The following is a 23,796-nucleotide window of genomic DNA, read 5'->3' as shown; positions in this document are numbered from 1 at the left end:
CTGCTAATAATACTCAAGGTATTACTGTAACTTACTGTTACCATGAATGAGATTTGCTGTGTTGTCATCCAACCATGTTGGACTGTTGTGTATTTCTGCCATCGCAGGTGAGACCGGCACACTGAGTTTACCCATTAAAGAACCAACTATCGTGGCAGACAGATTACGAGCCATTCACCGCATCTCTGAGTGATAAACTAACAGCTGCCTTCTCAACCACTGTAAGTTAATGACCAGCGGAGACGCGTTAAATGGGCAGACGCCATTAACCAGTCTCTCCGCCCACATTCGCGTGACATACTCTCCCCAAGAGCCACGTCCACCATTTTGTGCCCTCCTTCCCTCCTTACACACACACACACACACACACACACATACATACCTTCTTCTCATGTATTATAGGCTTATTTGTTACCATATCTAATCATGTTACTGTTTAGTTTGTAGTTGGAAGGCAGAAGTTTAATTGATATTATTGCATTAATAAACTTTGTTATACTTTAAATAGAAGTGTTTTGGTATTGTTCTGCATGCACCTACGACAAGGGCTGGCAGATGTCAGTGCTCGGACTCAAGCCTTCATTGTTTACCTTCTGAATGTTGATGTTCTCCGGACGTCGACTTACCTAAAAGAACAATCCTATATTGAGACTGCTATACGGTCTGGTTATTAGTCCCTGATTCAAGGGTGGTGCCCTGGCGATATTAATCCTTATTAATTTTCTATTGATTTTTTAAATTATTATCTTTGATGATTGTTATCATTATTATGTTTGATGATGAGTATCATTATTATTTTTTATATTTTTCCTTTGAGCAACTAAGGATGATAACATTATTTGATCGGCCGTGAGTCACGCTACGAGCCCAGAAACCAATCATCCAGCCGCGAATGCTCAGGGCAGGGTGGAGGGTTTCAACTTCAGCCCGATGTTCGCAGCCGCCCGGGCAAGCACGGCTATCATCTTAGTGTCCGCCTCATCCTGTGCTTTACCGCCCGTGGGCGGGAGCTCAGAAGAATCATCCACTTCCTATAGCAGAAGCCCACCCTCCGATGCCGCAACCGAAAACTCATCTTCATCGCGAGCCGTGAATGACACATTAAACCCACCCTGAGGCAGACCGCCTGCATCATTCGACAGCTCGCCCGGACAGAACGAGCGTGCTGGGGGATGGAAGGTCTGCGGGGGCTGAGCCGGCAGAAATGCTCCCACATCCAGATCGCCCGCGGTGCTTGCCAACCTGGCTGGCTGAGCGTCAGCCAGGAAGGACTGGGTTGGGGAGCAGCCATGGTGGCTCCTTGCTTCATGAAGAAGGAAGTGAGCCACGACCGCAACATTCTCATGGGCATGTTCTCGCAATGAGAACACAACCCTTCCATGAAAGCCGCCTCGGTGTGCTGGCGCCCCAGACACTCAAGGCAGATTTCATGGGTTTCCGGTGGGGAGAGATAACGGCCACGTCCAGTAGCGCAAACGCAGAAGGACTCTTTAAAAAGACACCAAGCATTTGCGCAAGCTCTTTTAGAGAAAATATACTCTTTCGAATATACTGTTTTTGCACCCGCAGACTCAGGCTGCCTAAGTGCCCAGGGGAAGCACCACACTCGACCTTGCGAGGGTGACCGCTGATATGCGCCATAAAATATCCAGCAACATAGCAAGAGGTGAGAGGATGAACACACAAGCATTCGGCTCTGAAGAAAAAATCTGAACGAGTTATTGCATGCCATCTCCTTTTATACCCGTATGTCTGGGGCGGAGAGTGGCATGCAAATTCCACTTGCCAATTCTCATTGGCCTTTTCTATTTTAAGCAAAGGTGATTTGGGGCTCTCAAGATCAAACCCCTAGTGTCACTACATTGACACAATGTCGAGTGAGTGACAGACAGGGAACTTTTCATTTTTCCCTATTTGTTTGTAGATGAATTCATTGTGGAAAGTGATTAAAAATACAAAGGCAAAAGGTAAATGAGAATTTATTATAATGAAATTTCAGTGTTTTCCCTTTCATGATGAAAACACTTGAAAATGCAGTTTTCAATCAGATCTCTGCATATCTCTCGCAGAACAGGCTGCTGGATGACAATCAGTCAGGCTTCAAAAGTAGACATTCCACGAGACTGCCCTGCTGTCTGTCGCTGAGACAGGCGAGAGCTGGATCCAGATCATCCGTCCTGATTCTACTGGACTTTTCTGCAGCCTTTGACCCAGTCAACCATCAGATCCTACTGTCCACCCTCTCTACTCTTGGCATCACAGGAACTGTGCTTGACTGGTTTAAGTCCTATCTCTCAGGTAGGTCCTTCAAGGTAGCCTGGAGGGGAGAGGTGTCCAAGTCACATCAGCTATTACTGGGGTACCTCAGGACTCAGTGATTGGGCCACTTCTCTTCTCTATATGCACAACATCACTGGGACCCATCATTCAAGCACACGGGTTCTCTTACCACTGCTACACCGATGACACACAGCTCTACTTGTCTTTCCAGCCCAACGGGTTGACTCCTCAAATCTCTGCCTGTTTGGCAGACATCTCGGCCTGGATGAAGGAACACCACCTGCAACTTAAACTAGCGAAGACTAAGCTCCTCGTCTTTCCAGCCAACCCTGCTGATGAACACAACATCACCATTCAGCAGGGTTCAACTACAATAATGCCATCCAAAATGGTCAGAAATCTAGGGGTAACCATTGATATCCAACTCAATTTCATAGACCACATCTCAAAGACAGCACAATCATGTAGATTTACACTCTACAATATCAGAAAAATAAGACCCTTCCTCTCTGAACACACCACACAACTTTTTGTTCAGTCACTTGTCATAACTAGACTGGACTACTGTAATGCTCATATTGCAGGCCTCCCTGCATGCACAATTAGGCACCTACAAATGATCCAGAATGCAGCAGCACATCTGGTCTTTAATGAACCAAAAGAAAGTGCATGTTACACCACTCCTTGTCTCTCTTCACTGGCTGCTGGTTGATGCATGTATCAAATTCAAGGCTCTGATGCTGGCATACAGAACAGTCACTGGGTCTGCTCCAGAATACCTAAAATAATTTCTGCCGAGCTACGTTCCCACTAGAAGCCTGCTGTTGGCTAATAAGTGGCTCCTTGCTGTACCAACACAAAGAAGCACCAAAACACTTTCCCAGACTTTCGGTTGCACTGTACCACGTTGGTGGAATGACCTTCCCAACTCCATCCATGAAGCAGACTCACTCTCTGCCTTCCAAAAAATGGCTAAAAACCCATCTTTTCCATGATCACTTAACCATTCACTCATATATATATATATATATATATATATATATATATATATATATATATATATATATATATACACACACACACACACACACACACACACACACATACACATACAGTTGAAGTCAGAAGTTTACATACATCTTAACCAAATACATCTAAACTCAGTTTTGCACAATTCATCTAAAATGTTTATGCCTCTTTCACATAATAATTGTTACTTAACACTTTCACCAAAGAACCACATTATCTACATTGCCCTATTTATATCCCATACAGAAAATAGTTACTTCATATTAGTCTAGTAGCCAAAGTAGCTTTTAAGGCTCTGATTAGAATTTCAGATAAGCTTTGCTTTAATCTCTCAAGCCGGCCCTGCTGTGTGCCTACGATACCAGTTTTCATCTTCATACTTTTGTAAATGTTCAATAAATTACTTACCAACATCTCTTAGTTTCCCCAAGGAGGTAATGAAGATCTTTGATGCACTTAGTATTAGCATAGCAGTGTGCGGCAAAAAAAAAAAAAAAAAAAAAAGAAAAGAAAAAAGGTTAGCGATTTGCCTTTCTTCCCAGAAGTGCACGAGGAGCTAACAAAGTCGTGGAAGGCACCTTTTACTGCCTGTATACGCTTCGCGGGCTTGTCCACTCTGACTACCCTCGATGGCGGAGTGGCTAAGGGATATGTCGGGCTTCCCAAGGTAGAGGCTGGAGGCTTGGTTAATGCTCTACAGCCCCTCACGGTGGCTCATCAGGATGTTTCCTATAGGAACCCCTAGTGTCACTACATCGACACAACGTCGAGTAAGTGACAGACAGGGAACGTCTTGGTTACTGATGTAACCTCTGTACCCTGATGGAGGGAACGAGACGTTGTGTCCCTCCTGCCGTGGCGCTGAACCGGCCACTGACATGGCCGGGACTCTCTATCGGCTCCTCAGCATAAATCTGAATGAGTGATGCACGCCATCTCCTTTTATGTCCGGGGCGGAGAGTGGCATGCAAATTCCACTCGCCAATCCTCATTGGCCTTTTCTATTTTAAGCAAAGGTGATTTGGGGCTCTCAAGATCGGACCCCTAGTGTCACTACATCGACACAACATCTCGTTCCCTCCATCAGGGAACCGAGGTTACATCAGTAACCAAGACGTTTATCCAATCAGAATTTATTCCTCGACGCTTACAAGCGAAGCATGACACCTGTTTCACATTGCATGCTGAAACCGAGCTCGTTAGCCGAAGCAGTGCATGAGATTGAGCTCCACCACATTAGGCCTTCAGAATTTCCACTGAATCCCTCAACAGTGCAAATGAATGGGCATCTAATGTCAGATTGTCAGATTTATCAGCCAATCAGATTGGATTTATTTGTTCTTGGTGGGTGTGGTCTTTTAGATAAGTCCCAGTCAAGGCCTTCTAGCTGGCTTTGAGTGACGCATTCATGCATTAAATAATGTACATAATTCGAAAGCGAAGAGTGCGAGAGGTGATATCATGACAGATAAAGTGTCTTAATCATTGTGAAATGGTGTTTTCTTAATGGCATGAATCGCACTGAAGGCCTAGACTTAAAATGCACAGGCCACCACTCAGTATAGTATAGTATAGTATAGTACAGTATAGTATAGTAATGAAGCTGCTGAGAAGAGCTGATCGAACATGTGGGGGCACAGAAATAATTTTTCACCAAGAGGTGATGCTGTGAGGCTACACCACCTTTTTACTACATGAAACAGCTAGCAATATATTATAAAATAAACATACAGTTTCACATGTATGTGTTTATGTTGCCTATATATAGTGGCACTCCCCCTTCCCGATCTGAGACACAAAAATCTGCTCATGTTAACAGTAATGTGATGTGTAAGTGTCAAGAGAATATGGCCAGCGGTGTAGTACAGACAATTTTTTTAAGTACTTTGTGTTGTCTCTTGGAGTTTCAAGAGCACAGAGGCACATCTGTACATCCACAGTGTGAAGGTAGGATCTTGTGGATTTATGAATGAAGCGCTCTTGTTTTCAAACCTTTAGCCTCTACTTCCAGTTGTTATGACACCCCCTGAACTGAACACATTACAATACTCATGATTACTTCCGGCAACTCAACAATATGTAAATCCACTTCATCAGCATATTACTCTTTGACAACAACACCATTGATATCTATATAGCAACCGCTAGACTGCAAGTTCTAAGACAAAATTTTCAAGATGGCTGCGTGCTAGTTTCTCTGGCTCATAAGGTCAATAAGCACAGATCAGAGCAGATCACATAATCCCTGGATATTGGACCACCTTGATTGTATGATGCAACTGTTAAATTTACACTGTCATGAGTAGTGGTAGACCGGTACAGTTATCGCAGAGGCTGATCAAATTATTGGCCTCGGCCGATCCTATCTACCATCTATCTAAAAAATAAAGATAAATATGTATTTTCTATTTTTACAAAGGTTTGAGTGAATTTTTGAGTGAAAAGAATGATAAATAAAAGATAATAGATTTTTTTTCTTTTTTCTGTTCATGTAATTTACTATCATATAAAAGTGTGTTATATCATATTTATCAGCATTATGTTGGCCTATCTGCCCCCGTGCTCTCAAGATATCGGCATAGGCATTAGCCATTAAGAACAAACTGTATATCATGAGTGACCGAACTCAGAAATAAAGTACAAAAAATAAAAATACACAACAATATTTCAGAAAGTGTCTATTGCAGGGGTGGCCAACCTAGCTCCTAGAGAGCTATACAGTACCCTTCTGGACAGTTTGGATCCAACCCTGCTCTAACACACCTACCAGTAGTTTCCAAGTAATCCTGAAGACCTTGATTAGCTGGTTCAGGTCTGTTTGATGAGGGTTAGATCTAAACTCTGCACTGATGTAGCTCTTCAGGAGTAGTGTTGGCCACCCCTGGTCTATGGTAACAGAGAGCAACAGATCTGCATGTATGCTTCTGATGTAAGTGAAACATGTGGGAATGTGAAGAGGGGAGGGGTCATCTGTTTTTTCGAAAGCCTGGAACCAGATAAAAAAGTGAGGCATGAAGAAAAGGAGTCTCTTCAAAGCGGCTCCGCTCACATAGATCAGTGGGCTTGAGTGAGTGCTGACCTGGCACAATGAGGGGGATCAATGGGTGTGTTACTGAGGAGACAAGAAGGTTGAGAAAAGGCAGAGAAACACTTGCAATCGATTAATAAATAAAATTATTTATATATATATATATATATATATATATATATATATATATATATATATATATATATATATATATATATATATTTATTTATTATTTGATTTTTTTAGTCCCAACTAGGTTGATTTGGTAAAAAATAAATAAATAAATAAATAAATTTGAATGAAAAGGTCCTTTCTCCATCAATTGATCACTGACATGGAATCACTGTTGAGTGTTTGTTTGTAGTGTGATCGTCAGTATAATGTCTCCTGACACATTGCAAAAGTTCTGCCCTGTTCAAGTCAATGTTTAGAGCACACACGGAGCTGAATAAAATGGCAGAAACTAATGGCAAATTGGTAAACGCATTAATCGCACTACAAAAGTTAAATTGCACATAAATGTGTGTGTGTGTGTGTGTGCGTGCGTGCGCACAGTAAAAAAACCGTGTAACCTGTTATGCAAACTATCACTTTCTATTTAAGATGAGTCAAGTAAACACACCAACAGTGGCAAAAGCCAAACTCTTGCAAGTGAATGATCAGAATAGCAGCAATTGAAAAGAGACAAGGCAAGATATCATGAGCAGAGGGTTCAAGCTGCGACTGGTTTGAGAAACTATATTCATCAACATTTTGGAGAAAAGACAGAATAACACAGCTAGGATGATATGACATCAGGAGAGATCTTGGGAAGATGTGAAGAAACAGGTAAGAGGAAAGAGTTCTGAAATAGACAAGTGAATTTCATGCAGGGATGGTCACACATGCCAAAAACTGACAACAGAGGAAAGGAAGTGAAACAAAGTGATACCGGTGCCAAATAAGGGGAGCATAACAATTGCCATATCTAGATATATCCCACCTGCTGAAGTTGGATCCTCGCCATCTGCTGCTAAAGTGGGATACCAAGAACATAAAGGGGAGGAAGGAGAGAGAGAGAAAGAGATTGTCAATCCTCTTTCATATTTTCTCATTCATAACACTAAAACTAATTATAATTACACAGGACATGAACTTCTGAACAGAAAATACCAGACCAAAACAATAAATTTTTCGGTGGAAGAAAACTGTCTACTATGGATGGGAGGGGTAACAAAGCAAAAATCTATGCGTTATCAATCGTATAGTGTGGACGGGGTCTCAAATTGTCTTATATCCACAACAGAAAACAGGAGTGGATTAAATAATGCATATATAACCGAAGTCAAGAAAAAAGCTCATTCTCTTTCTAACCAAAAACTCCTTTAACTCACAACAGCAATCAGTAATACATTTAACCATCATGTAAAATGAAAGGTGTTCTAAGTTTTTTATGTATTTATAATTTTTTTTTTTTTTTTTTTTTATTAAATTACATGCAGAAAACATGCCTTTTACCTGTGAGATATCATGTTTACATGCACAAATTTTCGCCAATCCAAATAAATTCAATCCGACTGCAGATTCTGAATGTACTGTTTATAAGTTTATATGCCCACTTTGCAATCTGATACAAATATTTGTTTACATGTGCATTAAAATGCATTCTGAACAAAACTTCAGCGCATAAGAGCATCCCTATTTGCGTTTTTGCTTTGTTGAGATATATAAAAATATGCCAGAAAAGCTTTCTTCTTATGTTACTCACTTTACTCGGCAAACAGAGAATTAGAAGCAGCGTTCAGTATCCTGTCTGGCTTAAACATATGTGCCTCATGCCTATTCCTCCTCCATTATAACTGCTGGCATCTCTGGATGTGAGTACGGAGTAAAGACAAATGAGTGAGAGTTGTGCTTGTCCTTAAAGGAGTTTACAGATGTGGAATTGAAACAACATAAGGACTTAAGCAACAGCTGTGGAAAAAAACAATATCCAATTAAGCAATAATGACGGCATAATGGAGCATTTTTAAAAAAGTCATTTAAAACAGAAGAGAAGGGGTGCTTGCAGTGTTAAATAACTGTCAGAAGAGTTTTTACCCTTGTACAATATAAATAGTCTACTTCTAAAACCTAGCTATTATTATTACTAAATTATTGATTTTTTTGTATTTATTTTTTTAAGTCTTTACTCTAACCGACAGTGGGTCATAAATTGAATATGAGTTTTGAGGAGGAAGTTTAGGCTGTTCACTTTGCATCATCTCTTGTAAAACATAGTGTAACATTTACTTTCCTAATCTGTCACACAGTAACGACTGTCACTACGGCAAAGAAGAAATGCTTTAGAAATTATGGTTACGACATAAGGAAATGAGTGAAGTCCTGCACACGCAATGGAACACAGAACGCCGTAGCTGCACATGCTGTTTAAAGAATCTATTAAGAATGACACAACATTCTTTTTTGCTTTATGTGATGTCATGGGAGAACATGTGTGCTCTATAGAATATTCAGTGCAAGCCCCTATACCCTTAATAATGCGTGTTGTCATTGCTTTGTATAAATTAGGTTCCTGTGATGGGTATCATAACATACACAAGCACAGATTCTACATATGCACCACTGCTCTGCGCATGAGCGTAAGTTATTTTAGAATCCGATTGAGAAAGTAGTCAGATGCAAACGTTTACATGGCTAATATTTTTCTTTTAAACCAATTATTTTAGGTCCAAACCAACACTTTCAATCTGATGGAAATTTCAATCGGATCAAGCTCAATCGGTCTTTTTTTTTTTTTTCAAATTGAGATGTTTACATGAAGACTTTTCAATCTAATTGAGCTATCAGTCAGATTATAAACTGATTATTTGGTTGCATGTAAACGTAGCTCACACCTGTCATTGTAACAGGTCAGATCCTTCGTTTAGCCATTCAGAAGACTTTCTGTTTGTTGATCATTGTGCTTGTTCTCTTGGCAGCCTTTGTTTGCTCATCTAAATGCCAATTCAGTGTCCTGCTTCCGCAAAAAGCTCATGGGACACCAGCAAAATGCTAAGGATATTCTCTCTTACCTACCCCGATCATCTCAAATTGGGTTTTGAAAACAGAGTGCATTGCTAATTTAATGGCTAAGTCTGGTGGAAGTTCCAGAACAGCTAAAATCGCAAACAGCACCTTTTAAATGTTTGTATTGTGTTTTTAAGGATTTTAAAGTACCCTAAAGTACCTTGGTACCACTTTACAATAAGGTTCCATTTGCTAACATTAGTTAACATGAACTAACAATGAACTTCAACATATTTTTTTTTATTTTTTTATCAAAAGTTGTATTAGTTAACATTAGTTAATGCACTATGAACTAACATGAACTAACAATGAACAATTGTATTTTTATTAACTAACATTAACAAAGGCCATGTTCACACAGCAGCAGAATACGGTTGTCAGACCTGTTTTGAGTGCTTAATACGGTTACATTCACAAACAGTTCGGTTGTTTACGAGACTGACAACCGCATTGTATAACCGAACTGACACCCACAAATTTTCATGTCTCACAACTTAAAAGGAGTTTTGTCTCGCTCTGACTACAATCACACAATACTCCTATTTTCTGCCATTTTTATAATCTGAGAGAGGTTGATAGCCTTAACATTAATGATTGACAGCAGAAGAATGACCCACGAAGCATGCACTTATGTCAATGACATGACAGACATCTACTGTTGACTGTGGATCCATTCAGAGCATATGAGTGAAGCGGAGTGGTGTGGTGTGACACTCCGCTCAATAATCCGCTCCATGTGCGTGTGCTCCGCTCAACTGCTCACGGCCCAAGCGAACGCTCCGCTCAAGTACCGCTCACACTCACCGGTAAAAAAAGTTTGCTCAAATCCCACGCTGACATGAAATGTCTTTGTGGTATACTTGTTTCTGGGCATGTACACAGGGGGTGGCTTCACTGGCCCGAGCAACTGCTCCTTTGCACACATGGGCTGAGGTGCCCCTCTGGGTGAAATATAGACTAGGCTATAGGCTGACATTTATTACATTTATTAAATTCTTAGTAACATACATATCTGAAATTATGTGATTGTATTGTTTTGTTTTAGTATATAAAATCTCTCCGTTTATTTTGTAATGGTTTACAACAGCTGTTAGATAATCGGGTCTACCAGACCTACGTTACATTTGTAATCAGTCAAATATTTCTGTTAGCACATATGTCATTGAACATCTTCAAATAATGCCTTAACATTTCAGTTCTAAATTACCTTTTTTATTTTAAACAAGTCATCAAAAATACCTCTACAAGTGATAAAACGTGTACGGTAGCACAGAAACTTGCATACACACAAATTCACATTTTCAGATTAAACTAGATCTTAGTGACACAGCTGACCCAGAAAAACACAATATTTTCAACTTTAAAGTTTGTTCAAGTCATTTATGGCAATAATAAAAGCATGGACTGGTACCAGGAAATACAGGTAAAAGTGAAATTCATAATTGTTCTTCAGTTGTCTCCACAGAATGATTATTAGGCTACTGTAGATGATGCCACTTAGGTCTTCCACATCCCATCCAAGGGCCAGACATGGACATTCCAGAAGTCTGGTCACGGGTGTCAGATGGTGCCCCGTCCCTGAGAGAGGAGAACCCTCCTCAGGGGAATTCACCAGGGAGGGGCTTTCGTGAGGAGTGTGAGGTCCAAGACCCAAGTCTGGGTGGGCCAGTAGGGTGCCACTAGGATGACCTGCTCCTCGTCCTTCCTGACCTTGCACAGGGTCTGTCCTTGCACTCTGGTTCCATTCAAACTTGTTTAGCTGATATGTGCTGTATACATCGAAATTTGGTTGTGAGTTCTGAGAATGTGAAAGGTGATTATAAGGTGACATGCAATTTCTGTGCCTCTAGCAGCACCACACAGAATTGCAAAAATAACTAAATAGGACAAGTTTGCCAAAGACAAACTTTGATGTTGGCTTGAAAAAGCCTTGTCTGACATTTTAAAATTGTTTAAAAAGTTTTACAGGCCCAACAGTCAGACAGACAGACAGACAGACAGACCAACCGTCCGACCAACCGACCGACCAACCTTTTTCAAGCCAACATAATAACTGCTTTCAAATGGGTTTTCTGAACACCCCTTTTTTCAAGCCAACATAATAACTGCTTTCAAATGGGTTTCCTAAACGCCCCCATCTTCAGTTGGTCCAAACCGGAGTGATAACTGGATTCTGCTGCTGTGTGAACATAGCCAGTGATTGCTTTCGTAATCGCCTCAAGGTCATGATCTTTGGAATTAGGGCGGTCTCACAGTGCTTGCTTTAATACAATGTGTAAATACATTTCAGTCGTGTCCGACCCCACCACTCGCTCAGCCAGCGCCCAGTCTGTATTTATCATTCAGGGGCGATTCTGAGATTATCCGTCTGATCATGCATGTGTTTGACTGTTAATCGCTGTGCTGTGGGTCTGAATGGCAAGGATCAATCCTACCTGTCCCCAGCCATTATCATCAACCTCCATCAACTCAATCACATTACAGCTGGAAGACTCCTGATACCATTCCCTCTCTCTCTCCTTTTCACTCACTTCATGTTATTCATCTCCCTGTGAAAGGAGCTCTTCTTAGGCTCTGATTTTATCACGATGGAGGTTAAGTTTTCCTCATTTGCTATATGTGATGCAATGACAGGGGGTTTTGTTGTGGTGGAGACATTTGAAGTTTAACTCCACCTATCTCTAATGTTAGTGGTGTGTCTGTATAGGGGTCATTTGGCATCCTGTAAAAAATGTATCTCCTCTGATCCATGGCAAAGTGGGTAGTGTAATGCTGAAGACATACTGTACAGTGGCCACAAAATGAATTTGGACACTTGAGCCAGACTTAAAGGCAGACTTTAAAATGAAAATTATGTCATAATTTACTCACCCTCATGTTGTCCCAAACCCATATTAATTCTTTTTTTATGCAGAAAATAAAATTAAATGTTTAAGGAATATCCCAATCTGTCTTTTTTAATACAATGTCAGTTTATTGTGCCTCACCTTAAAACTTACAAAATGACCCAAAAGTATCTTAAAGTCAGCATGAAATGAAAATTCACCCTATCTATTTTCTAAATGCATGTTATTGATATTATTGTGAATGATTCATCCATGCACATGTTTTACTTTTTAATTTTTTACCTCATTATCTTTAATCAAAATTTCATAACTCGATCTTCCAGTGAAACAACAGACTTCTCTCTGGTGACGTATGCAGGACTTCTCCAATCATTTAGTCAGCTTAAACCCTGCCCCTTTCTTATAAATACCACAACCTTTCATAGAGCTGAACGAAGTGTCAATCACATGTTGGTGAAGATGGCAAGGTGTGTTTTCGTCTTGTTTTCCTTCAAAACTATCGTTCCTTAACTCAAACTTCGTTGGTTATGGGTCAGCTGGCTTGAATTTACATTTCGAATGAGGAGGAATAACGGCGAATTCACTGCTGTGTTCGAGACATTTCATGCCTGAATTGCTGAGGTGATCACTAATGCATACAACGCTTCAGATGCCTCTGGGGTTAATGTTTTTATTTATTTTTGAATGCAGTTATCTTGGGATGCACAGCACGAGTCAGTGTTTTTTTTCTTTATATTTAGTGTATTGTGATTCAAAACGTTGAAATATGGTTATCTTTTACTCACTCGTTTTTCAACAGCCACAGCCTCTACGTAAGCAAAGACTGTGATGTGCTTGTGCGTTTATTTTGTCATTTTGATCATAAATGTGTTGAGATCGCTGCTCAATTTAACTGATAACTGGCTCTGACTCGAGCAGCACGGTGGTAGGAGTGTGTGTGTCCACTGCAAACTCGCATTCACATCTGCCTCCGTTCCTCTGTGCAACGTCCATATTTTCACAATCCAGTCAACAACCAATGGATAAACTCAAATCCCCACCCTACATTTTTTTTCTTGTTCGATAAGCTGTTTTACTTGGAAATACGTCACAATAGGGAAGTTGGTCGCAAATTCCATTTCATGCCAAATTTAAAGTTGTCCATGCGGCTAGTGCGTCATGTTCCATACTTTCTAAAGGCAAAAAATAGGTTTTGTTGAGAAACAACCAGAAATGTAAATAATTTTAAGTGAAATTTTTTCAGTGAAATGTCCAAGAAAGGTGAAGCACTAGCTTCACCTTTCTGAGCCATTTTTGCAATTTCTTTTAAGTGTTTTGTGAAATATGATGTCAGTTAAAATCAAGTTCTTCTGTGTACTCTCTATCAACAAAACTGACAGAAAAAAAAAATTGTCTTAGCACTTTGTTCATATTGAACATTCATTTGGTATTTTCATCATTTTTTTTTTTTTTCTTGATATACACTCAGAGGTGGCAATAATAAAAAAAGTCAAAGCCCCAGTAATCCATATGTAAACATGTTATAGAAAGAGAGAGCATTAGAGGCATGGAGCTGCTGTGTGCTGACCTGCCATCTCGAAGCCGAATGAATGCACCAGCAGGCAACAACAAAACTACTCGGATGAGTGCCACTGTTCGCTACTATAAAACATCTTTAAGAGTCATTATCTGAGCCAAGACAGTTTACACCAGAGAGACGTGCACAAACAAAATGTACAAGCTTTGTACGTACATGCCAAACTAACACTTGCATGCCAAACAAAGCCTTATTTTATTTATTTATTTATTTTTTAAATAGGACAAATCATTGCTTAAAGGTAAAGTTTACCCAAATATGAAAATTCTGATATCATTTACTCATCATTATGTTGGTCCAAACCCTTATGATATTAGTTTTTTCTATAAAACACAAAAGTCCACAGTGTTCTAGTCATACAACAACAGTTCATAGTGAGCAGGTGCTGTCATGCTCTAATAAAAAATAAAAACCTTAAAAGCACTATGACAGTAGTCCATCTGACTTGTGTGCTAACTCTTCTGAAGTCAAGACTTGTACCGTGGTAATACTATGTTACTATGTTTTTGGACTACTACCAAGTTACCTTGGAGTAACATGTACATATCATAGTAAATTAATATGTAATTACAATATGTGTAAATAGCACCTGCCACAAAGCGCAGCTGTTTTGCACTCCAGTAGTATGCACATAAACTGACCTCTAGTGTCACTGCAGTGGCGACAGGTGTAACAACCGTGCAGACAACCTGGTCTCATAGTGAAAACATGACTCTATATACATTTTTGCAAAACTTGTAAACATGTCTCCAGGTAAAATTGCCTGCAGTTTCTAGAATAAATTAACACTCAAATCAAGACTTTAATGGCTGATTATGACTTTATAAATGCTTATTTTTCTCTCAATTACTCAAAACCTGCTATTTTATGATATCGACACACTTTTACTCTAACGCATGTTTTGAAAAACTATACATTTTAATGCCTGTATTACAGACCCTACTACATATATACACCTATTCTAATATACATAGCTTGCACGGGTAGCTCACCTGATAGGGCATTGGACAAAATCAGAGGACTGCGGTTCAAATCCAGCCATGAACTCAAGCTGAAATGTGATATTCCAGATTCATAGAAGCAGCATGAAATGATACAATGTGCTTTTTCATTTAGCTTCTGCATTTTAAAACACTAATGGTTAGATTTAAGCATTGACAAGGTCAGGGAGGATGAGGAGTAGATCATCCTAGTAGCACCCTACTGGCCCACGATCCTCACGACAGCCCCCCCCCACCTGCGAATTCCCCTGAGGAAGGACCTTCTTTCTCAGGGATGGGGCACCATCTGGCACCCACGACCAGGCCTCTGGAATCTCCACGTCTGGCCCCTGGATGGGAGGTGGAAGACCTAAGTGGTCTACCACCCATGGTGGTAGACACGATCACTCAGGCTAGGGCTCCCTCTACGAGGCGCCTGTATGCCTTGAAGTGGTGTCTGTTTGCTAAGTGGTGTTCTTCCCGATGCAAAGACCCCCAGCGATGCGCAGTCGGATCAGTGCTTTCCTTCCTGCAGGACAGGCTGGAGGGGCAGCTGTCCCCCTCCACCCTGAAGGTGTATGTATCTGCTATTTCGGCTCATCACGATGCAGTAGATGGTAAGTATATGGGGAAGCACGACTTGATCATCAGGTTCCTGAGAGGCACTAGGAGGTTTAATGCCTCCAGACCGCACCTCGTCCCCTCGTGGGACCTCTCCATAGTCCTTCGGGGTCTACAGGGAGCTCCATTTGAGCCCTTGGAGTCAGCTGAGCTTAAGGCACTCTCTTTGAAGACTGCCCTCCTGACTGTGCTCACTTCCATCAAAAGGGTAGGGGACCTGCAGGCGTTCTCTGTCAGCGAATCGTGCCTGGAGTTCGATCCGGGTTACTCTCATGTGATCCTGATACTCCGACCAGGCTATGTGCCCAAGGTTCCCACAACTCCTTTTAGGGATCGGGTGGTGAACCTGCAAGTGCTGCCCCAGGAGGAGGCAGACCCAGCCTTGGCATTGATGTGTCCGGTGCGAGCTTTACACACCTATTTGGATCGCACGCAGAGCCTTAGAAGCTCCGAGCAGTTTTGTTTGCTTTGGTGGACAGCGGAAAGGAAGCTCTGTCTCCAAACAGAGGATCGCCCACTGGGTCATTGATGCCATCATGATGGCATATCAGGCTCAGGACGTGCCACCCCCTGCGGGGTGACAAGCTCACTCCACAAGGAGTGTGGCGGCCTCCTGGGCCCTGGCCAGTGGTGCCTCTTTGGCAGACATCTGCAGAGCAATGGGCTGGGCAACACCCAACACCTTTGCGAGGTTCTGCAATCTCCGGGTTGAGCCGGTCTCGTCCCGTGTATTGGAAGGCACGAGCAGGTAAGTTCCGGGACAACTGGCCGGGTGTACCTCTTGCGCATAGCGCCTTTCCCATCCCTTGAGGTGAAGACATGCGCTCTTGACTCCCAGTCATGTTCACAGACTGTGATCCCTGGATGACTTTCCTCCTTAGCCCTCTGGCAGTTGAGTTTGCTGAGAAACTCGCTGACCAGCCCAGTATGTGCGCTAATGAGCCCCTGTACTGAGGTAGGTGCTCCACATGTGCTGGTTCCCCGAAGGCGACCCCATGTGATATCTTCCGCAAAATCGTTTCCCTGGCGGTAAACTGCTTCTTCCTTGGGCAGAGGCCCCTCTGCCCCCGGTCACCATGCTCTGTAGAAACTCCTCCCCCTTCAGGTAGGACCTACCCGAAAATCCCCCCTCTTTTTGGGCGGGGTGTGGTCTCCGCGGTGTATTCCCCTTGGGAGGGACGCACCCCAATGCAGACACTTACGGCTCCCAGTCAGTTAACAAATTCTACTCTTTTTGGGGAGAATAGAGAGGGAAAAAAGGCCTCGGTTGGGCTAGCCTGTCCCTATAGTTGGGCAGTCGACTTGTTCCTGATGGACCATTTGATGCTCATAAGAGCATTGGGGGAGGTTACATGATGGCCTGGTGCGCTGGCTGAGGCACACAGCAGTTTGCCCGTCACACACCGCCAGTAACATAACACAGTTCAGCTAGTTGTGGTGTTTTGTACAGGGACCCCTAGTGTCACTACATCGACACAACATCGAGTGAGTGACAGATAGGGAACATCCTGGTTACTTTCGTAACCTCCATTTCCTGTTGGAGGGAACGAGACGTTGTGTCTCTCTTGCCAAAATGCTGAACTACCCGCTGAAATGGCCGGGACCTGGTCTCGGCTCCTCAGCACAAAACCTGAATGAGTGGTTGCATACCAGCTCCTTTTATACCCGTATGTCCGTGGGTGTGGCATGCAAATTCCACTCGCCAATTCTCATTGGCCTTTTTTCAAAAAACGCAGAGGTGTTTGAGGCTCCCAAGAGTGACCCCCTAGTGTCACTACATCGACACAACATCTCGTTCCCTCCATCATGTTATACAGCATGTACATTTTGAATTGCAAAAATTTTGTCATGTTCACATAAATTTCATGAGACCATGCTGGTGTGGATGTGCTTTTTTCCCCACTTTTTCCCATCTCCTGTCTCCACTATTAATATTCTACTAATAATAATAAATGAAAATGAATATAAATTTGATTTCCTCTCAGTGATTTGGTCACAGTGAAGGTTGGAGAATTGAAAGAAGGGTTTGATCTGGGTAAAATAAGCCATGGCTTTACTATAGTAATATTGCAGCAACTGTTATTTTTTTGGCGGAATCCATAGTTTTACTGTAAATAACCATGGAGTTACTACAGTAATATTGTGCTAATATAATAACCATGTTTTAATTTTGTGGTTACTATGATTTTACTACAAAATACATGTGTGATACTATGGTTACTGCAGTAAAATCATGGTTAATTTTCATAAGGGAAGGTTATGGTTAGGTTTAGGGGTAGGGTGTCAATGTGAATCTAAATAAACACAATTAACATGCTGCAGTGATGCTCCTATAGTGTATGTCAGTATTTAATTAGGGGTGCAATTAGCACTTAACACGATTTGTACTTAGTGCAGATAAGATGTTTTTTGTTGCTATTTACAATTAGTGCAAATAGCCTCTGCCAAACAATAATTAAAAGTGAAGTATTTTGGGAAGCTCAAATAAACAGAACAATGTTTCGATAGACCCACAGTGTTTAAATTTTTCTGCATCTTTACCTGAAATAGGAGAAAGTATTTACACACATCATCTTTAAGTACCATGATATCAGAATACCATCTAAAACCATCACTGTAAAATAGTACCACCACAGTACTTTTTGTAAGTGATGTACTGTACTCCCATATTCACATTTTGCATGAATGTGATAATGTTGTTCTTCCTTTGCAACACTGTTGGCTAAACACTGAAATCACTGGGTGCTGGATGATCTTTTGCATCTGGGTGAGGAATTAGGCCGCATTTTCTGAAGCCGCTCAAACAACATCTGAGGTAGGCAGCTCATGGCACCACATGGTCCCAAATACAGCCCTGCTAAACTGATTACAGGAAGAAAGGCAGTGCTGCTAGATGTCACAGAATAATTAAATTAGCACAGGAACTGACATATTATATCTGTTCCACCCCATCCTTCTGACACATTGATTAATTATGTGTAACTATGGTGAGATATGTAAGAGCTCATTATTTCCATTAATTCATGCACATTTAATGGCTGATAAACAGTTCTCATTCCGAAAATCAAAGCCACTTTTTACACAGTCTGTTGCAGATCCCTTGAGTCTAACAGAGAATTTAAATCAGAGCTATTATGTAATTACTATGAAGTGATAGTTAGCCAGAATGGTTGTTAGGGGCTGTCGTTACACTCATTCCTGCAGACTACTGTAGAGAAGCACCCTGTTTTACAAAGCAACTCATTCAGGATGTAGTATTCAAGAAATTTCAAGAGAAATGTATGTTAAATGTGATTGGAAATCACTTTAATTTGAAAGGATGAAAGTCAATGTGGAAATAAAACAGAATAGAGTGCAACAGGAGGTTTTCCAGAGAAGTTCAAGATATTTTCTTGTATTCCAGCTCAAAATGAGAAATTAAGCTGACACTACCACCCTTCCAACTATAAGACCAATTACCTTGACTAATAACAAAATTATATGGTTAGGTGGTTTTGATCCAGTTCATGAATGTGTTAATGAGCATGATCAGGTTCAGTACAGAAGAGTGTTTGTCTGTAAGTGTCTATTCATATCTACACTTGTAAATAATAGGCTACGAGATCTCTGGGTCACAGAATATCCGCAGTGTGTCTCACAGATTCTGTTCTGATGGGCCGAGGACGGATTCAGGTTTGTGTGACTCTAAAATGGTGAAATGCACATACATCCAATTAATTTTCTCCGTAGAGTATTTTTTTTTTTTTTTATCAATAATGCTGAAACCTCTCAAGACAGACCTAGCATAAGCTCCAAAGTTAAATGTTGGTCTATGTTTATGTTGAAGGCACAAGTCAGTGTAATTTCAACTTTATAAAAAAATAAATAAAAAAAAAATAGAAATAAACAATAAAAACGTAATCTGTACCGTTAAAAAGAGAGCATGGCTGTCTCGTTATGATTAACTGCTTTGAACTTTTCTGGTAATTCTGCTGCCTGGTTTAATTTTGAGATAAGTTATGTGTCACCACTTTGTGTATGGTAATTAATGTCATACAAACAGGAACAGTATAAAAATTATTGTGGTGTAAAACTCTACCCAGACAAAGACTTGAAATGTGGTCAAATAATCATCCATTTTTAGCAGGCAACAAGACACCCCTTTCTGCTCCACAATATTTGTGCCATTAGAGGGATAAACCAATTTTATGGCTCTGAGCATTTCAAGGTGCCAAAATAATTTTCCTCTAAACGGAGCTGCCTAACAGTACAACAGCAATGAGCAACCACCATTTTACCATTATCCAACAATAAACAAATGCACTACTTGTACGTACAGTATAAGCACACTAAAGAATGAGCAACTGCATGAAATACAGTACGCTAAGAAGTTTACATGTACTGTGGTGTGACACGCCATACTCCATCTAAATCTTATATGCAGTTTTTAAGAGCTCATGTTGAAAGACTATATGGAATATTCATACCTAATTAATTCATATCTAAAAATTCATTCATCGCGCTGCAGGGAAATTTAACATGAACTACTGAAGGCAAAAAGGTGATAAAAACTAAAACAAAAAAATAGGTCCACAGACACATTAAGCATCAACTACCCAAATGTACGTTCTGTCTTGCTCACACAAAGCCAGAAATGCACATTAGCTCAGCATTTTGAAAGCCCTAAAGCCAGCATGTCCAGTCACAAAGTGCTACGTTTAGTGTTCTGTTAAGCGCTCAATTCTCACAAGTATTAATCCTCTTTCCATCTGTCCTAATGTTACGCCTCCAAACCACATTTCTAAATTCTGATTTCAAAAGAGCTGGTTAGAAAATACAGCCACAGGCATTTAATCAATGCCAATGATGATTTTATCAGTTCAAAAGCCTATTCTCTACAGTGTATTTATGTCAATAGTAGGTGTCACAAACATTGAGTCAGTAATGCACAGACTGTTAATCACAGCTTTGCTAAATGAGCACCATGAGTCATGTTCTAAAAATCCATGGTGTCTGACAGACAAAACTTTGGGCATGACATATTGCATATTACTGGAGGTAAATTAACAGTTGCTGCATATATATATAAAACAAAGATGACACAATTGTCTACATTACATTGTAAAAATGTTTTCATTGCTATGTTATAAACAACATTGTTGTTTTCATTCATTGAATTTGCCACAATAATTTCATCCTGACTAATTTTTATGAGTTTTTAGAGTTTTAACTCTATTTTTATCATCATCATCAAATAAATTCAAAGTGGTCAAAAAGTGCCATGAACAATTACTCCAAACTTTGGCACCACATTGTTTGGCAATTAAGCAATTTAATTAAGCAATTAAAGGGATAGTTCACCCAAAAATGAAAAATCATGTAATATTTTAATTACACTAATGTTGTTTCAAACATGTATGACCAGCGGCACAACTATCCATTTACGGGGATCGCCCAAGGGGGTGGCGCAATCCCCCCTTGATCGTTTTAGAAACGGCCCTGTTGGCGCCACCCTTTGCGCATACATTATATGCATACATTGCATATAAAGTTTTTGCATCTCTGCGTGTGATTTTTCATTCTTATTTTGAACACAAAAAGATGTCAAGCAGAATGCTAAACTCAGTCACCATTCACTTGTTGCAGTATTTTTTCTTCCATACAATAAAAATTAATAGTGACTGAGGCCAACATTTTGCCTGCAATCTCCTTTTGTGTTCCACGGCACAAAAAATAAAAATACAGGGTTTTAGACATTTTAGACAACCCATGTTTCCAATGTTAGTGAGTCAATTTATTATTATTATTATTACTGAACATGTGTTTCTTCTGCAGTTTAAGGAGTGTCTACTCCTCTAATAGCATTTTTTTAAAGTTCTGAGAGACTTGGAATGGAAAACAGCAGATTAGATTACCAACAAAACCCTCTCATCTCCCCATAATTTCCCTCCCATGTCAGCTAATTTTAGAGGAAAATGTATCAAACTCCTCCAAATATTTCCTTAAACAAATGTCAGATGCTTGGCATACACATCCAACTAAAACACAAAATATCAGTTTGTGATCATCCCGAGAGAATTAATCACATGCAAAATATTGTCAGTGCAAACGGTATGAAATTAAGCAAGGACATAGCTAAACATAGACATTAACATCACAGTTACATGGGAGTGAAGTGATTGTCTATATACTTAATATTCATGTCTGTTTGACTCGCATCAAAAAGTCATGATTTAATTAAAAAGTATGATCAAAGTTGAGAAAAAGTCAAGAAGAATTGAAACATGATGATGGTTTATTATGTGGCAGTCCCTACTCATGTCGATAATCCCAGTCAGGGGTGATGAGGCTAAACCATGGGGCGGATTGACTTAATCTGACTGACATTGTGACATCGTATCCAAATATAATGTAGAAGGCACAAGGCTGATACCACCCTAAAGGTGCATGTACACAGTAAAATTGGCAGTGTTAAATAAGCAGTGTTATTCTACATTTACTCTTAAGGAGTTAACTTAACAACAAATAGTGAAAGATCCCCTCTAGTGTTGGTGAAAATTATCAGAGTTAAATTCTGCCTCGTTAACTTTACTCTGTTAAGCTCCGCCCCTCACGCTAACGTCAAGGATCTGAACAGACGTTTCTCGTCGTCGTCTCCACCGCCATTTTCTTTCTCCGCGCACCAAAAGGTAAGCTCTTTTAAATAACATATTAAAACATCATTTTTCAATTTTATGTGAATAAATGTGCTAATATTACGGCATAGGGTGTAGTTTGATGAACTTTGTGTAATTTGGTGGGGTCAAACTCCGAATAGAATTGGCAACTTCTCAGTATGGTGGAGAATTTTTTTTCTTCACAGTGTGGTAATAAATCTTAAATGATGTCAATGATCGTGTTTAATTTGTATTTCTGTTGTAGTTAGCTTTGTTATATCCTGTTAATTTGTATATTTTTATTTATAAACGTCGAATAATCCAACGTCACAATGGAGCATTAACAGTTATAGCGGCTAAGTTTTTGCATTAAACAGTAGAAATGGCAATGTTCAAAGTCTTAGTTAAAAGTGATGACTATGCAAACTATTTCAACAATTTCGGTACCTAACCTGTTTCTACTGTCATGTGTGTAAAACTCCGTCACCTAGGCCTATTACAGGACATGCTGGTTAAGGTGAAACTTGGGGATGCTCAAAAATTTGTTAAAATAACCGAGCTGAGCCTGAAGGAGTTTTTGTCTGCTGGTAAGAAAAACATACTATACTTTTTAACTTTTATTATATTATTCTGGGTTTAAAAATCATATTTCCATTACTTGTTTGTTGTTTGGTCATTTTATTTGAGAATAATATATACTCAGGTCTCGACAGTGTGAGCGTTTCACTTGCATTTGTGACAGAAAATAGATGTGTTGGAACTGTAAAATTTATTTTGGAGCATCGGTATGAATAAAACAATCCCTGCGATCAATTTTCTTAAATGTAAGATCATTAAATGGCATAACACGCATCTTAATAGTGATTTTAAGGCGTCTTATATTTTGGGAATGGAAAGATAAACCATAAATCGCGATACTGCCTAATGTGATTAATCAACTAAAGGCTATTTGATATCATTACTTATATGTGAGCGCTTAACGTTTAAAAGCCTGAACGCGGCGCTGTTGTGCGTTCGACATGCTGCCGCAGCATGCTCTGAATTAGTTCTCAATCAAAAAATCGATTGCTTATGAACTAATGCTGATCAGTTATGACAATGTTTACGTCACAGTGTTGTAAGAATGCATATTTTATCTCCCTCTACATTTGATTTAGCAGCCTGCAGTAATAAAGCATAGACATTTCAAAATAAGAGTCGTGCTTGTCTCTGTCTTGGATGCCCCATCACAGCAAGGAAAGACTAATTACTAAAACTTTTACCTAAAATTAATAGTTAGTTTTGCCCCTAAAGTTTCTAAATGTTTCTAAATTCCCCATCACATGCTGGTAACTCTGAACATCAGAGCAAATGCAGTAAGTTACTGATCAACATTTTAATATGTAATGCCTTTTCTCATTAATTTGCATACCTTTTTCCAGCTTTTTTAAAGTTTGGTGTCCTAACTGTACCCGAGAATGTGATAGTTGTTGATGAATCAGGGACGGAGGTGGATGATGATGTTTTTGAGGATGTAGTTAAAGATCCCTCAGTTGGAGTTCTAACCATAAAACATGGTGCAGGTTTGTATTTATTACATTACTTGCTAGAAATTTTCTTAGTGCTTAATTTTTTAGGATTGTGAAGATTTTTTCCCTTTATGGAATTAGACTTGGAATCTGCCTCTCCACAAGCCTCTCCTGTGCAGTTAAATCAGTCCCTGTCTTCATCTATTGACTCCACTGACTCACAGGACACAGTGATTATTGAAGAA

General features: G+C 40.1%; 1 protein-coding gene across 3 annotated transcripts in view; it reads right to left on the bottom strand.

Annotated features, from left to right (window-relative positions):
- LOC127439940 (EGF-like repeat and discoidin I-like domain-containing protein 3) overlaps positions 1-23,796 on the bottom strand; it is a 303,076-nt gene that overhangs the window by 223,043 nt on the left and 56,237 nt on the right. Inside the window, exon 2 of one of the 3 annotated variants that reach the window (XM_051696244.1) lies at positions 7,320-7,349. The exons of 1 other annotated variant lie outside the window; for it this stretch is intronic. In XM_051696244.1, the coding sequence (XP_051552204.1) occupies positions 7,320-7,349 (30 nt within the window). The remainder of the gene's footprint in view (positions 1-7,319; positions 7,350-23,796) is intronic. One more of the 3 variants, XM_051696245.1, reaches the window with a different exon arrangement.

Source organism: Myxocyprinus asiaticus, chromosome 4, assembly GCF_019703515.2.
Source record: "Myxocyprinus asiaticus isolate MX2 ecotype Aquarium Trade chromosome 4, UBuf_Myxa_2, whole genome shotgun sequence".
Lineage (NCBI taxonomy): Eukaryota > Metazoa > Chordata > Actinopteri > Cypriniformes > Catostomidae > Myxocyprinus > Myxocyprinus asiaticus.
This window is presented reverse-complemented; position numbering and strand designations above follow the sequence as displayed.